This window comes from Delphinus delphis, chromosome 20 (genome assembly GCF_949987515.2).
Source record: "Delphinus delphis chromosome 20, mDelDel1.2, whole genome shotgun sequence".
In the NCBI taxonomy this organism is placed as follows: domain Eukaryota; kingdom Metazoa; phylum Chordata; class Mammalia; order Artiodactyla; family Delphinidae; genus Delphinus; species Delphinus delphis.
In genome coordinates this window covers 14,932,910-14,948,298 of record NC_082702.1, presented here as the reverse complement: position 1 = coordinate 14,948,298, position 15,389 = coordinate 14,932,910, and the positions used below count along the sequence as shown (strand labels likewise).

General features: G+C 38.5%; 1 protein-coding gene and 1 non-coding gene across 8 annotated transcripts in view; one reads left to right on the top strand and one right to left on the bottom strand.

Moving 5' to 3' along the window:
- LOC132416126 (zinc finger protein 568) overlaps window positions 1–14,794 on the bottom strand; it is a 39,220-nt gene extending 24,426 nt beyond the window's left edge. The window contains exons 1-4 of one of the 7 annotated variants that reach the window (XM_069540168.1): window positions 13,322–13,342; window positions 10,464–10,545; window positions 9,576–9,855; window positions 8,010–8,068 (exon numbers count right to left, since the gene is read on the bottom strand). In XM_069540168.1, the coding sequence (XP_069396269.1) occupies window positions 8,010–8,068; window positions 9,576–9,651 (135 nt within the window). In that variant the 5' untranslated portion in view covers window positions 9,652–9,855; window positions 10,464–10,545; window positions 13,322–13,342. The other 6 variants (XM_059999380.1, XM_059999379.1, XM_059999381.2 and 3 more) reach the window with 6 other exon arrangements.
- Window positions 5,040–5,166, top strand: LOC132417416 (small nucleolar RNA SNORA25). The gene has a single exon (XR_009517848.1). It is a non-coding gene; the product is annotated as a small nucleolar RNA SNORA25 (small nucleolar RNA).
- Window positions 14,795–15,389: the final 595 nt, after the last annotated feature.

The window sequence follows — 15,389 nt, the reverse complement described above, 5'->3', positions numbered from 1 at the left end:
AAATGTCCATTAACTGATAAAAAGATAAATAAAATGTCATATTCAGGACTTTCCTAGTGGTGCAGTGGTTAAGAATCTGCCTGCCAATGCAGGGGACATGGGTTTGAGCCCTGGTCCAGGAAGATCTCACATGCTGTGGAGCAACTAAGCCATGCGCCGCAACTACTGAGCCTGAGCTCTAGAGCCCGTGAGCAACAACTACCGAGCCCCTGCACCACAGTTACGGAAGCCCACGTGCCTAGAGCCCATGCTCTGCAACAGAAACCACTGCAATGGGAAGCCCACACACCGCAACAAAGAGTAGCCCCACTTGCCACAACGAAGACCCAACACAGCCAAAAAAATAAAATAGAAATAAATAAATACATTTATTAAAAAATATGTCATATTCATACAAGAGAATACTGTTTGGAAATAAAAAGAAACAAAGTACTGATACAAGCTACAAAATGGATGAGCCTTGAAAACATTATGCTGAGTGAAAGAAGACAGTCACAAAGGACCATATACTATATGATTCCATTTATATGAATGTCCAGAATAGGCAAATCCATAGAAACAGAAAGTACAAAGGAGACTTGGGGGGAAATGGGAAGTGATAGCTCATGGGTACAGAGTTCCTTTTTAGGGTGATGAAATGTTCTAACATTGATTGTGGTAATGGCAACTCATAAATATACTAAAAACCATTGCATTATATACTTTAAATGTGTCAATTTTATGGTATGTGACTTATATGTCAACAAAGTTTTCTTAGGTTGTGAGACTGTTCCAGTGTATTTCAAGTTTTAAAAAAATTCCAATAAAAATAGTTCCATCAGAAAATATTACTGATTAACTTGATTATTATTCCACAAATATTTATTTGTGTCTCTAGCTAATGTCCCATCCCCCAGTGTGGGCCTTGAGTGAGCCATTTGTTAGAGCTAAAGGAATGTCAGTAAACATGATGTGAGTAGAGGCCTGAAATGCACTTACACCTGTTAAAAACAAGACAACAGGCCCAAAATGGAGTCACTTATGCTAAGCCTCATGTCACCAAACTGAGACTTACCTACAGTTTCAGCCTCTCCTAGAAATAAAATCTTAAACTAGTCAAGCAGGAATCACCTGATCAGCATTAGTGAGGTAATCTGCCTGATAGACCCTATCATCCCCTAAAGGAAAGTAACCTGGCCAGAACCAATCCACTTTTTGCTACTATAACTTCCTTATTCCCACTCCCTTCTGCCTATAAAAATCTTTGACTTGGTACAGCTCCTCAGAGTTCCTATGTATCTGCTAGATTGGATGTTCCCTGACTCATGAATCATTGAATAAAGCCAATAAGATCTTCAAAATGTAATCAGTTGAATTTTGTTTTTAAACACACCCTTGACTTGGTTCATGTACTCCAGTGATCTGGCAAGTGAAGAGCCTGCCCCAGAAAGCTGCTGCTCTTTCACCTGAATGAACACACGTGGAGGAGATGTGAGCCCATGCCACAGCCTGAGTCAGGGCCAGGTGATCTGCAGCCCAAAGCAGAGCCCAAAGCCCACATAGTCAACCTGCATGAGAATAAAGGTCTCATAAAAGCAGCAGAAAAGCTGAAGAGATACCTGATTGAAAATTTTTCAAAGAATTAGGCTCTCAAAATGGAGGTGGATTTAGATATTTTTACTGGTTAACAGGCTGTAGAGTCTGACATCATGAGTTCAAATCCTGGCTTCAAAATTTAATCGTGTGGGAATTCCCTGCCAGTCCAGTGGTTAGGACTCGGCACTTTCACTGCCATGGCTCGGGTTCAATCCCTGGTTGGGAACTAAGATCCCACAAGCCTCGCGGCGCAGCCAAAAACAAAAAAGTGTTTTTTTAAACTAAACTCGACAAATAGCCAAATTTGAGCCTCATCTGTAAAGTGGCATTTTCCTCCAAGGGCTGTTATGAGGACTAAATGAGGCCAAAAACTGTGAAGCACTCAGAACTGAGGTTGGCACCCAATAACCTTTCAATAAATGTTTCAGGAATAGATAACCCCTATGGAATATGAACCACTAAAAAAAATAAGGAAGAACAACAAAGAAAATATATTTTCTACTAGTGCTAGTAAATTAGCATTAAAACATCTTTCCCACTAACTAGTAAATTAGCATAAATTTCATACAAAAAAAAAACTGTACTCCTGACAAAAATTATAAAACAAGTAACAAAAGTAAATATGGGTTAATTTCTAACTATATAAAATGATGAATCAGTGCTTTAGAACAAATAGTGTATTTTCCTAAGATGTTGACTCTCTTTACATACATATGTCAAGAATTCCATATTAGGAGCAAGGAACAAAGAGGATTGTTAAAAAACACAAATTCACATTTCTTGTCATTAAATTTTATTCCTCCTCCTGTCAGACAGAACCAAGAAAAAGATGAGTATCTCCTGGGCCCTGGAAGGAAGTCTTAACATTTCCAGAGGTCCTGCTGGTATCACAGCAGTTTCCTCTCCTTTATTTTTAAGATACTTAATATGATAAGTCTTTTTTTAAAAAATAACAGTTTACAGTGAAGGCATAAAGATAATTACACGTCAGTTCTATGGTATATATGCTGACTGGCAACTTTTTTCTTTCTGACTGGCAACTTTTTGTAAAAGATTTTTTTCCTTAAAGTTACACAAACATTAAACGAATATTCTTTTTAAAACTTAGAGCATAACACACATTTTTCATATTTTTTCTTGGATATTTTACACACTTATTTTTCAAATGTCTTCTACAGTCAGCTTGAATAGACTTGCCTTAAAAATAATATTTAGAATATGTGAGATTCCAATAAATCTCAAGATTAAAGAGAATTTATATTGATTTAATAATGATGATCTTTTCCAAAAAAAGTATGTATTAAAAATTTATTCAAATCCTCTTTTAGGTCTCAGTAATGCTTTAAAGGTTTCTTTCTCCCATATACATCAGATACAATTTTTTTTTCCTTTAGGATTTTGTTTCTACTCTTAACATTTTTCTTCCATTTTATTTATTTTTTAATTTTAATTTTTTTTGGCTGCATCGTGAGGTTTGCAGTATCTTAGTTCCCCGACCAGGGATTGAACCTGGGCCATGGCAGTGAAAGCACCGAGTCCTAACCACTGGACCACCAGGGATTCCCACCTTCCATTTTACTTTTGAACTGGTTGGTGGTTTGTATATAGAAATGTTGTTGATTTCTGTATATTAATTTTGTGTCCATACTGTATTGAATTCTCTGGTTTCCTCTTCAACTGCCCACATACATAATTGTATCACCTAGATATAATTTTGTATGCACCTTCCCAATGTTTATCTTTTTTTTCTTTTCTATATGCATATAGAATTATAGTAAATAAATGTGGTACCATGAGTAATCTGGTTATGTTCCTGATTTTAGTAGGAATATGTATCATTTCCTGCAGGAAACATGGTTCTGGCCTTTAGCTTAGTATGTGTGTAGAATAATTTATTTTTTTTTTGTAGAATAATTTTTTAAATATCATGTTAAGGAAGTATCCTTTTACTTCTATTTTATAAATAGATCCTCTTTAAAAAATCTCAAATTCTGATTTTAAAAAAATTAGTAGCTTTGTGAAGCTGATTATATATATATATATATATATATATATATATATATATATATATACTTTTTTTTTTTTTTTTTTTTTGCGGTATGCTGGCCTCTCACTGTTGTGGCCTCTCCCGTCGCGGAGCACAGGCTCCGGACGCGCAGGCTCAGCGGCCATGGCTCACGGGCCCAGCTGCTCCGCGACATGTGGGATCTTCCCGGACCGGGGCACGAACCCATGTCCCCTGCATCGGCAGGCGGACTCTCAACCACTGTGCCACCAGGGAAGCCCTGATTATATATTTTTTTGAATTTGATAAATTATATTAATGGATTTCCTTAAATTGAAACATCTTTCTGATAGACAGAAAAAAATGTTTCACTCAATTCTTCTCCAATTACAGACAGTCCCCAACCTAAGGCAGTTTGACATATGAATTTTCGACTTTACAATGGTGCAAAAGTGATACACACAGAAAACATAGATACCTTGAATTTTAAATTTTGATCTTTTCTCAGGCTAGCTTTATGTGGTATGATACTCTCTGGTGATGCCAGGCAGTGGCAGCAAGCCATAGCTCCCAGTCAGCCATGTGATGTCATAGGTAAACAACCAATACACCCTTACAACCATTCTATATTCATTCAACTGTTCTGTTTTTCGCTTTCAGTACAGTAGTCAATAAATCACATGAGATATTCAACACTTCATTATCAAATAGGCTTTGTGCTAGCTGACTGAAGGCTAATGTAAGTGTTCTGAGCATATTTAAGGTAGGCTAAACTAAGCTATGATGTTTGGTAGGTTAGGTGTATTAAATGTATTTTCAAATTATAATGGTTTTATCAGGATGTAAGTCAGGAAGGTCTGTAGTCTACAATTCTTTGCAATTCCAATTAAAATCCCAACAGCGTTTTTTCCTTAGAGCTAGATAAACTGATTCTAAAATTCAAATGAAAGCATAGAGGTCCCAAAGTAGCTGAGGAGATTTTTTAAAACTAGAACATTTGTGTAGTGGGAAGTGGGGAAATGCCTGCCAAGCAAACAGGGTTATTATAAAGTTAAAGTATTTAAGACAATGTAAACACATACACACACACACGCACACACACACACACACAGAGCATAGTACTGGTATAGATGTAGACAAACAGATTAAAGAAACAGAACAAAGAGCCTAGAAACAATTAAGCATGTATATTATAAAGGTGGCATCACAAAGTAAAGATCTATTTAACAAATGGTATTGGAACACTGGTTGCCTACATGCAAAAATAATTTTACTGATATAATTATCAGCAAATTCCTACCTTGGACCAATTACAAAATTGAATTCCAGTTGGATCAAAAACTAAATATGAAAAGCAAATCTTTGAAAAGAAACTATAACATAATAATTGGAAAGATATCTTATAAAATACCAACATTAGAAACTCATGAAAGAAGACTATTAAACATTAATGTTGCATATGTCATTTCAAAGAGGGCTTATGGGACCAAAACCAGGAGCTCTTAATGCTGTGACCAAAGACTGAAGTTCTCCATGGGATGTAATAGTCACTCAACAGTGCTATGTCTTCCTGAGGAGATACAAGACTTAACCACTTATATCCATGATTGCTGATACGGGAAAGTAAAAATAAATGTTTCCCAAGTTTAACAACAACAATAAAAATTAATGTTGCATATTAATTTTGACTGAATTATTACTGTATGCACAAACTTATCATATGCTAGATGAAACTACCCAAATTTAAAGTTTATATACATCAAAAGATACACGATAACATATAAGTGACAAATTAGAAGAAGATATCTGCATAAATCCTAATGCTGAAGCAGGCATTCTTAAAATCCCTTAATTTCAAGTAGAAAAAGGACTAACGGCATAAAATGGACAAATAATATGAACAGTCAATTGGCAAAATTTGCATTTCTTCACTTATGAGTGGATTTCCATTTGTACAGTATCATAAGAGTGTGGTCCTAGAGTCAGGTTGTATGGGTTTGAACCCTGGCTTTACTGCACACTTGATGCATGAATTTATGTAAGTTTCTTAATCTCTGTGCTTCACTTCCTTTCTCTATAAAAATGAAAATATCTACTTTACAAACTTCTGATAACGATTACATGAAATAAGCTACGTTAAGCTTATAGCACAATATACCTGGCACATAATAGGTACTCAATAAAGCTATTATACTTATTGCTGTAGAAGATTTTTCTAGCTGCTGTGTAGTCTATTCAAATATAAATAAAAGCTGCCGTGTAATATATTTACATCCATATTCTAGAATGAATGCCCAGAAACATAGGCAGTCCATTTCTGTTTGATAGTCCAGACCAAGATGTCTGGCTCTGGTGTCTGAAAGGAACTGAATGAAGTTTTTGAAAGCTAACAGAGTGTCCTATTTGTAGATCACAACTCCTTATCTCCAGCTTTTTACTTTATAAGGAAAATTCACATGTGAACTAATTATTTGGAATCCTCTCATAAAAGATGGTCATTACCCACTAATTCAAAATACACCTAAAAAATGTATCTACAAATCTGAATAGTCTGTTTCTTTGTGACATTTTTATTTTAAAATATTTATTGCCACTTCCATTTTTTCCAACTGCTTGCTCATGTTCTCCACCCAATTTTCTATTTTCTTAATTGTTGGTTTTTAAGAATTGTTAGTATATTTCTGCATATGTATTACAAAAACTGTTCCCAGTTTTGCCTTATTACAGTGTTTATGGTAGTTTCATTGAAGAGAAGGATTAATTTTGTGAACACAAATGAGGCATCTACTCTTTTATCTTATCAGTTTCATATGTTAAACTAAAAAAGTAGGTCAATGAATACAGCAAACACATTCAAAGACCTTTTCAGGTAGAAAGATTTATATAGCTAATAATTATTAACAATATTTATCATTTATGGGGCACTTACTATGTGCATTTAACCCTCCCAATATTCCTATGGGGTAAGTATTATTATTATCCCCATTTACAGATGATGTAACTAAGGACAAAGAGATTAAGAAACTTGCCCATAATCATGCACTTACTCTCACTGAGCCAAGATTTGAACCCAAGTCTATCTAGGCCCAGAAAACCACTCTGCCAAAAGGAGAAATAACTGGATAAGCCACACAATCATGTGGTCAATAGAAATGTGTGTGTGTTTCAGGATGGAAAAGATATGAGCTGAGGAAAAAGAGGTAGTGGAAAATATTTAAAATACAGGAGTGTGAGGGATTCCAGTGCTGGAAATGAAAAGAATCAACAGCAGAGGAAAGTGAGTCATTTTGTAAGAAGATGAAGAATACTGTATATTTTGAGACCATAAAAAAAGACGTGGAGAGTTATAGATACCAGAACTATAAAAAATTCTGCCACAGAATTTTAGTATATATTTTAGCTCAACTTAAAAAGTCTCAACTGAAAGAAATATATATGGAGGATCGTTTGAAAGAAGTACTCGATTTACTCTTCCCAATAATTCTAGTTTTTAATCTATGGCCAAGAAGGACTTTTAATAAACTGAGCTTAAAATCATAAGAATTATGGAATTATTTTGGATTTCTTTTTGACCTAAGTGCCAATGAAAAGCTTTTTTCTGTCCTGAATTATAAGCTTTTTCCTCATAAGTAGTGCAAGTTATGGGATGAACTTTATGTCTCAGTTTGCTTTTGCTTCTCCAGATCGTATTCCAAAAAAAATTTTTTTAAGATTTTTTTTTTATGTGGACCATTTTTAAAGTCTTTAGTAAATTTGTTACAATATTACTTCTGTTTTATGTTTTGGTATTTTGGCCGTGAGAAATGTGGGATCTCAGCTCTCTGACCAGGGATTGAACCCTCACCCCCTGCATTGGTAGGCAAAGTCTTAACCACTGGACTGCCACGGAAGTCCCTCAAATTTGAACTTAAGTTTTATAATCCTGTATGGACCTGTTCCTGCATAGCCACATGTCAAATTTCCCCAGGTTCTGACCTTCTAGCTGTATTTTTCCTCACCTTGATTTTTGATTTAGTTTTTTCCAACTTACTGGTAGGTTAAGGTAACCCACTGCAACTGCATTGTAAAATAATGCAGGAAACAAATAAATGCTTAAAACATACAAGAAGGGACTTCCATGGTGGCACAGTGGTTAAGAATCTGCCTGCCAATGCAGGGGAGACGGGTTGGAGCCCTGGTCCGGGAGGATCCCACATGCCGTGGAGCAACTAAGCCCGTGCACCACAACTACTGAGCCTGTGTGCTGCAACTACTGAAGCCTGCATGCCTAGAGGCTGTGCTACGCAACAAGAGAAGCCACTGCAATGAGAAGCCCGTGCACCACAACGAAGAATAGCCCCTGCTCGCTGCAACTAGAAAAAGCCTGCACACAGCAACGAAGATCCAACGCAGCCAAAAATAAATAAATTTTAAAAAAAACACAACGTACAAGAGAACTGGTCATATCCTCTTCTTCCTTGAAAAGGGCAGAATCTGGAGAACACCAAGCTGAGGAAAGAGAAATAAAAATCTGTTTACTTCAGAGCCCCAGATAAAGGACTAGAGAAATCTTCAGCATCAGCTGTAAGATCACCTATAATGATCCTCAGAGCTTTGAGAAATATTAACCACCACCAGGCTACAGAGACACTGAAATGTACATAGATGGCTTGTAATTTAATCATATAGAGTTCTATGGGAATTTCTGGAGGGCTAAGTCTAGGGTGCCCAATGAATCTATTTCCCTAGTTTCCTGCTATTTTATTCCTAATAGGAGATTTTTTAAGTACATAATAATAAATACCACAAAGATTTAAGGATTAAATTATTTATGAAGCACTGTAAAGAATTTGGAAAAAACTTTAATCAGAGACAGGTTACAGGCATTGTGGAACATTCGTATGATGGAATGAAATGCAGTTATAATTCTAAAGACATTTTAAAATAACTTAATTGACTTATTTTTTACCCTAAAAAATTCAGGGCCTTCAGGTTAAAAATGGAAGACTGAATACTTGCATTTATTTCTGCTCTCTCTGAAACACAACCAAAACGAAAGAAACAATCTCACAAGGACAAAGAATACAGAAGATTTTAGCGGGAAAGAGATGTCAACAAAATTCTGAAAGATAGAGAGCAAATGACTGGTTTCTAACTTAGAGAAAGATGAAGCTTAAGCGAGGGTGGGGAAACCACGGCAGAACACTTGAAAGGTTCAGGAATGGAGGTATTAGGTACTTTTACAGGCAGGAGTTTGGGGTGGGGCTGAAAAACAGGGAACTACATACAAGGTGGGGTTGAAGCAATGTAGAGAAAATAAGGGAATTAAGTAAAAGCTGTCAGATTGAAGATGAAGTGTTCTCCTCAACTTTTTTCCTTTCTTTGCCTCCCAAAAGCAGGAATCCTGGCTTATACTCCTCAAACAATCTAGGACTTCTTGCTGGGAAAACTGACTAGCTCAAAAGAAAATGCATACAGATGCTGACATTTGGTCAACCTTCAACCTCGAACAAAACACCATATTAGAAAGAAGGGCAAGGAGAAGAGTGGGTGGGAGTCAGGGTGGGGTGAGGGTGATGAGGAAGGGGTTAGATAGAAAAGAGAGATAAATCTTTATTTCTACTGTCAAAAGTCAATAGGAAATATCTAAAACTGAAATCAAACATTAGCAGTATGAGGATGTTATTCAGGAAAGCAAAGATGAATACCAGAATATCCAGAAAAAAATGTTCCAAGTAATTGCCTATGGGTAGTGGGAACAGGGTATGGGAAGGAATGGAACAGGAAACATTTGTTTACAATTATATATTTAACAGCACTTTTTAAAAAATCTAAATGCATATAAGAAAAATAGGAATTATATTAAAAATTTATTTTAAAAAACAGTTGTCAAGTGAATAAAAAACAAACGTCAACACAGTCAATAACTTGTGAACTTTCTTGGTAGGAGTACTGAACTTCCTAACTCTTTTTACAGACTCTCTCCTAAACTCTGCCCATCTCTGAGCCACCTCACCTGTCCCTTCCATCATCTGGGTCAAATGCTCCATTGTCACACAGCTACTGCTGATCTCTGAAGGTTGAGATGTCATTCAGGCCTTTCCCACTCTAAACAGAGGGGTTAAGATAGGGTGCACGTCTAGCAATTCCAGGGTCCACTCTATCTCAGGACTCCCCAGCTTCGAGGGAAGGTCTCAGATCAGGAGGTCTCCTTCCATGATAGATACCTGCTCTTCACTGTTCTTTATCCTCACATCACAGATCTGTCTTATCTTTGTGGAGCCAGGACCTGTGGGCTTATGATATAAATCCAATTTACCTGATGTCTTCTCACTGGATCCCTATGGGAACCAGCCTCCAAGGTGGCCCCCAATGATCGTTGTCTTCTGGTATTCATGTCTTTCATACACCCCTCCCACACTGAATAGAGTTGACCTGCATAACCAATAGGATCTTGCAGAAATGACAGTGTGACTTCCAAGGTTAGATCATAAAAGATATGGTTTCTGTCTTGCACATTTTTGAATCACGCACTTTGAAGGAAGCCAGCCACCATGCCACGAAGACACTCAACAAGCCTTAGGAAGAGGCTTGTGCCAGCAGCCAACACCAATTTGCCAGCCATCTTGGAAGCAAATCCTCCTGTCCCCATTAGCCTTCTGATGACTGCAGCCCTGCCAGCAATTGACTGAAACTTCATGAAATATCTGAGCCAGAATACCCAGCTAAGTCACTCTCCACTCCCCAAAAACTGAGATAATAAATGTTTATTGTTGTTTAATATGTTTATTGTTGTTTAAGCCACTAAATTTTGAGGTACCTTATTACACAGTAATAGATAATTAATACAGTCCCAAACAATTAGCTTCCTTGCTTGTAATTCACAGTCCCTGGAGTCACTGACCAGAGATGCTGCGACAGCAGGAGTCTGGAAGAAAACTCAAAGACTCAGCAACTCAGGTTGAACCAATAGAAACACCAAGAGTCTAGAAACAAAGTGAATACAATAGTGATGTTCACATAATATCTGCTCCTCAAATATCTTTTGTGAGCATAAAGATGTAGGCCTGATGCAGTAACAGATATAAAGCTGAGTCAAAAAACATTCAGATTTTCATCAACCCCAGATCTAGTGTGAAAGAGAGGTGCATTAAAAGTCCAGCTATTCCATTTCCTATCTATCTTGACAACTGAGATAAACGAGAGTTGTAACCCAGAGCTCCCACACTCATCATTTGAAATGAGAATTATACTCATGTCACAGTGACATTGTCACATGACATTAATTTATCATCTATGGTGAAAAAAATGATACACAAGAGAGTAGACTAATCCTTACTCTGAATGACAGAAAAGAAATAATAAAACAGAAAACATTCAATTATAATAAATTTTGAGAAGTGTTATGCTTGGGATATACTCCTACTGTCCCTCACACAGTTTCTATTTTTTTTTGAATGGCAATTATCACTAATAAATTATATAATTTATCATGCATATTGTCTTTCCACCCCCTCATATAAAATACATGAAAACAGGGATTTATTTTTGTCTTTTTGCCACTGATAGTAGGTGCCCAAAAAATATGTTGATAAACTGGTATACCCACTAGGGAAAACAGTATGGCAGTCAAAAAATTAAGAATAGAATTACTATATGATCCATAAATTCCACTTGTGGATATATACCTAAAAGAACTGAAAGCAAACAGGTATTTGTACACACGTTTGTAGCAGCATTATTTGCAATAGTCAAAAGAAACAATCTAATTGTCCATTGACAGATAAATGGATAAACAAAATGTGGTATATACAATCAATGAAATATTATTCAGCCTTAACAAGGAAGAAAATTCTGACACATGCTTTAACATGGATGAACCTTGAGGACATTATGCTACGTTAAATAAACCAGTCACAAAAGGACAAATACTGTAAGATCTGGTACACGGAGTACATAATGAGGTAAAGTCAAATTCATAGGGGCAGAAAGTAGAATGGTGGTTGTCTGGAGCTGGGGGACTGAAGGAATGCGGAGTTATTGTTTAATGGGTACAGTTTGTTTTGCAAGGTAAAAAGAGTTCTATGGATAAACAGATGGTGATGGTGGCACAACCATGATGGATGTAATGCCACTGAACTGAACACTTAAAAATGGTTGGTAAGATGGTAAAATTTTTGTGTATTTTTTTTGCCTTTATTGAGGTATATCTGATACACAAAAAACTGCACAAATCTAATGTATATATCCTGATCAGTTTGGATATATGCATACATCTGTTAATACCAGTACCATAACCAAGGTACTAAACATATCCATCACCTCCAAAAACTTCCTTGTGTTTTGTGGTTTTTTTCCAGTAAGAACAGCTAACACGAGATCTACTCTCAACGTATTTTAAAGTGCATAATACCACTTTGTTAATATAGATACTATGTTGTACAGGGCTCTAGAACTTATTCATCTTACATAACAGAAACTTTGTACCCACTGGAAAACAATTCCCCATTTCCCTCTCTCCCAGCCCCTGGCAACCACCATTCTACTCTCTGCTTCTTTGAGTCTGATTATTTTCAATACCTCATGTAAAAGAATCATGTAGTATTTGTCCTGTAACTGGCTTATTTCATTTAGCATAATGTCCTAAAGGTTCATCCATGTTGTCACAAATGGCAGGATTTCCTTCTTTCTTAAGGCTGAATAATATTCCAATGTACATATATGCCACATTTTCTCTACCCACTCATCTGTTAATGGATAGATGTTTCCATATCTTGGCTATTGTGAATATTGTTGCAATGAACATAGGGGTACAGATATTATGATAGCAAATTTTATGTCATGTGATGTTATCTCTATTTTACCACAATTAAAAAAATACACACACATAGAGTGTACCCTTGAACAACATGGGTTTGAACAGCGTGGGTCCACTTACAGGCAGATTTCTTTTTCAGTAAATACATACTACAGTACTACTACACGATTTGAGGTTGGTTGAATCTGCAGGTGCAGAACCTAGGATACAGAGGGCCAACTGTAAAGTTCTACTTAGATTTTTGACTGTAAGGTAAGGGGTGAGGAGGGAATCAGACCCCCACGTTGTTCAAAGGTCAGCTGTACATATTGAGCAAATGAATAAATACTAATTTGGGGTAATTAAAATTAGAAGAAAGCAAAATATCAGATAAGAATAACATAGAAATGGGTGGGTAGTTTGGAGTTGGCAAGTGTTCTAAAATCTTAAGTTAGGGTTTTGTTAAACATGCATGTTAAAAATTCAAGGATAAGAGGGCTTCACTGGTGGCACAGTGGTTAAGAATCTGCCTGACAATGCAGGAGACACGGGCTCGAGCCCTGGTCCAGGAAGATCCCACACGTCACGGAGCAACTAGGCCCATGCACCACAACTACTGAGCCTGCGCTCTACAGCCCACAAGCCAAAACTACTGAAGCCCGCATGCCCTAGAGCCCGTTCTCTGAGACAAGAGAAGCCACTGCAATGAGAAGCCCGCGCACCACACAACAAAGAGCAGCCCCCGCTCACCACAACTAGAGAAAGCCCACGCGCAGAAACAAAGACCCAACACAGCCAAAAATTAATTAATTAATTAATTTTTTAAAAATTCAAGGATAAGAAACCAAAGCATTGGAGAAAGAAATGGGGATAAGGTAAACCTGCACAATAAAAAAGAAGGCATAATAGAACATAAAACAAATTTTTATCAGCAATCACAATAAATGTAAATGAATTAAACTCACCTATTAAAATAACAGTCAAACAGGATAAAAAGAGGAAAAGCCCAGCAATATGCTCTTAACAAGAGACAGACCTGAAGTATAAAGACATAAAGGGAAGGGGTTGTAAAATGAAATTCCTGGAAAATACAATAACAAAACACGAAAAGCAATATTATCAGACAAAAGAGAACATGGACCAAAAGACATTCACCAGGATAAAGAGGCATGTTTCTTAATGTCGTAGATTGGAATCTTGGTCCCAATGTTTCACCCCCTTCTAAGAGGATTACATATTCACACTTTTTGCCATTTAACTTTGCCTTGCCTTCTGACTGCGTGTGATTAATGTTACACTTAGGCACCTGAATAGCTCTGGCTAACCTAATATTAGTATACTTGGGAGCAGAGGTTTTTAAGGGTGTTTTTATGATCAGTCTTGCACTCTGGTGATCCACCAGGAGAAGAACACGTCCTGGTAACCACTGTCCTTTTAGGCTGAGCTGCAGAAAGAACACACGTGGAGCAGGTTTGAATCGATTCTGCAGTCCAGCCACCCAGGCAAGCCCAGCCTAGATAAGCTGAACACAGAACCTGCAAACCTGTGAACAGGAAAATAAATGTTTGCTGTTTCATGCCACTGAGTTTAAGAGTGGTTTGTTAGGCAGCATTATTATGATTACAATAACTAATACATATAATAACAGAAGACACAGTAAGATTAAATAATAAAACTGGAAAAGATCACCAAGGGAAACTGGAGAGCAACAGAACCGGGCCAAGAACGGCTGGGGGGAAAAAAGGGCAGCAAAGGGGACTAAGAAAGAGTAGCCAGTGGGGAGGAAAGACCACGTGAAACCAAATACAGAAAATTTTTTCAAGCGGTTACCAACTATACCAAAGGCTACACAAAAGTCAAATGTGGTAAGACAAGAACCACTACACATATCACAATTGCAAACACCTCCACACTCACACACACTGCACATCTACCTGACAACCAGAGACAACACCACACACGTTATCATAAATCACAGACAATTACAAACATCACCATGACAAAAATATCCCATCACAATTACTCCACCACACTCAACACAACCACACCCCCATCACTGTCGCATCATCACAATCACATACACACAGGATCACAACCTCACAGACCATCATAATCACACACACACTAACTCTCCACCAGTTTCTTGTTCTAACAACTCCAGCCACGCTCCAGGAGCGTACTCCCACCCCGAGCACTCTGCACTGCCACTACTCCAGATCCCCGGGGCCTCCTTAAAGGCTCCGCCCCGTCAGCAGCGCGCGCTGGTTCAGCCCAGATTGCTTGAGGCTCTCCTTCAAGTCCCGCTCCGGGGACGCGGTAGCGTCACCTGCCGGAAACGCCCGAGTGCGCATCTAGCGCGCAGTTTCTGGGAGGCTGGGTGAAGGTGACACGCACGATGGCCCGGGCCAGGTGCCGGTAATGCCGAACCAACCCTCCGCGCCCGCCTCCCAACGGAAGTTCCACTACACAACACCTCCCAGAAGCCCTCACGACCCGACTCAACTTCCGGCCAGAGGGAGCCGGAGTTTCCTGTGTGAGGTCTGTTCTGGTGGCTGAGCCCGAGCGTGCCGAGTTACCGCGAACTGCAACTCTGAGACCTGGCTAAACTCTGAAAGTTGCAGGAGCAGTCATTTCGGGTGGACGCAGCGAGGGCGCTGAGAGGAATCGGCCGTGGGGCTCGCTGTGGACCACATTTCCCAGAGGGCTCGGCAGCCCGTCGCTTTTCTCGCGGGAACTCGAACTTTTCATCACGCCTGGCGGGAGCGTTAGATCCTTGAGGTGAGATCGTGGGCCCCTGGGGGAACTGGTTCAGCTCTGCAGGTTCGGACCCCCGGGGACCCGAAGGGCCTAAGTTGAGGAGACCGGAGGCCGATATGGAGCTCGGTACTTGGGCCTGTGCGGGCGGAGCGGCGTGAGAAGCGGGAGGTTATGCGACCCGTGTGCAGATATAGGATGCCTATCATTGTGGAATTGTGACTGTGTCCCCCTATGGTGGTGTGTGCTTGTGACCCCGCGACACTGGAGTACCTGCGA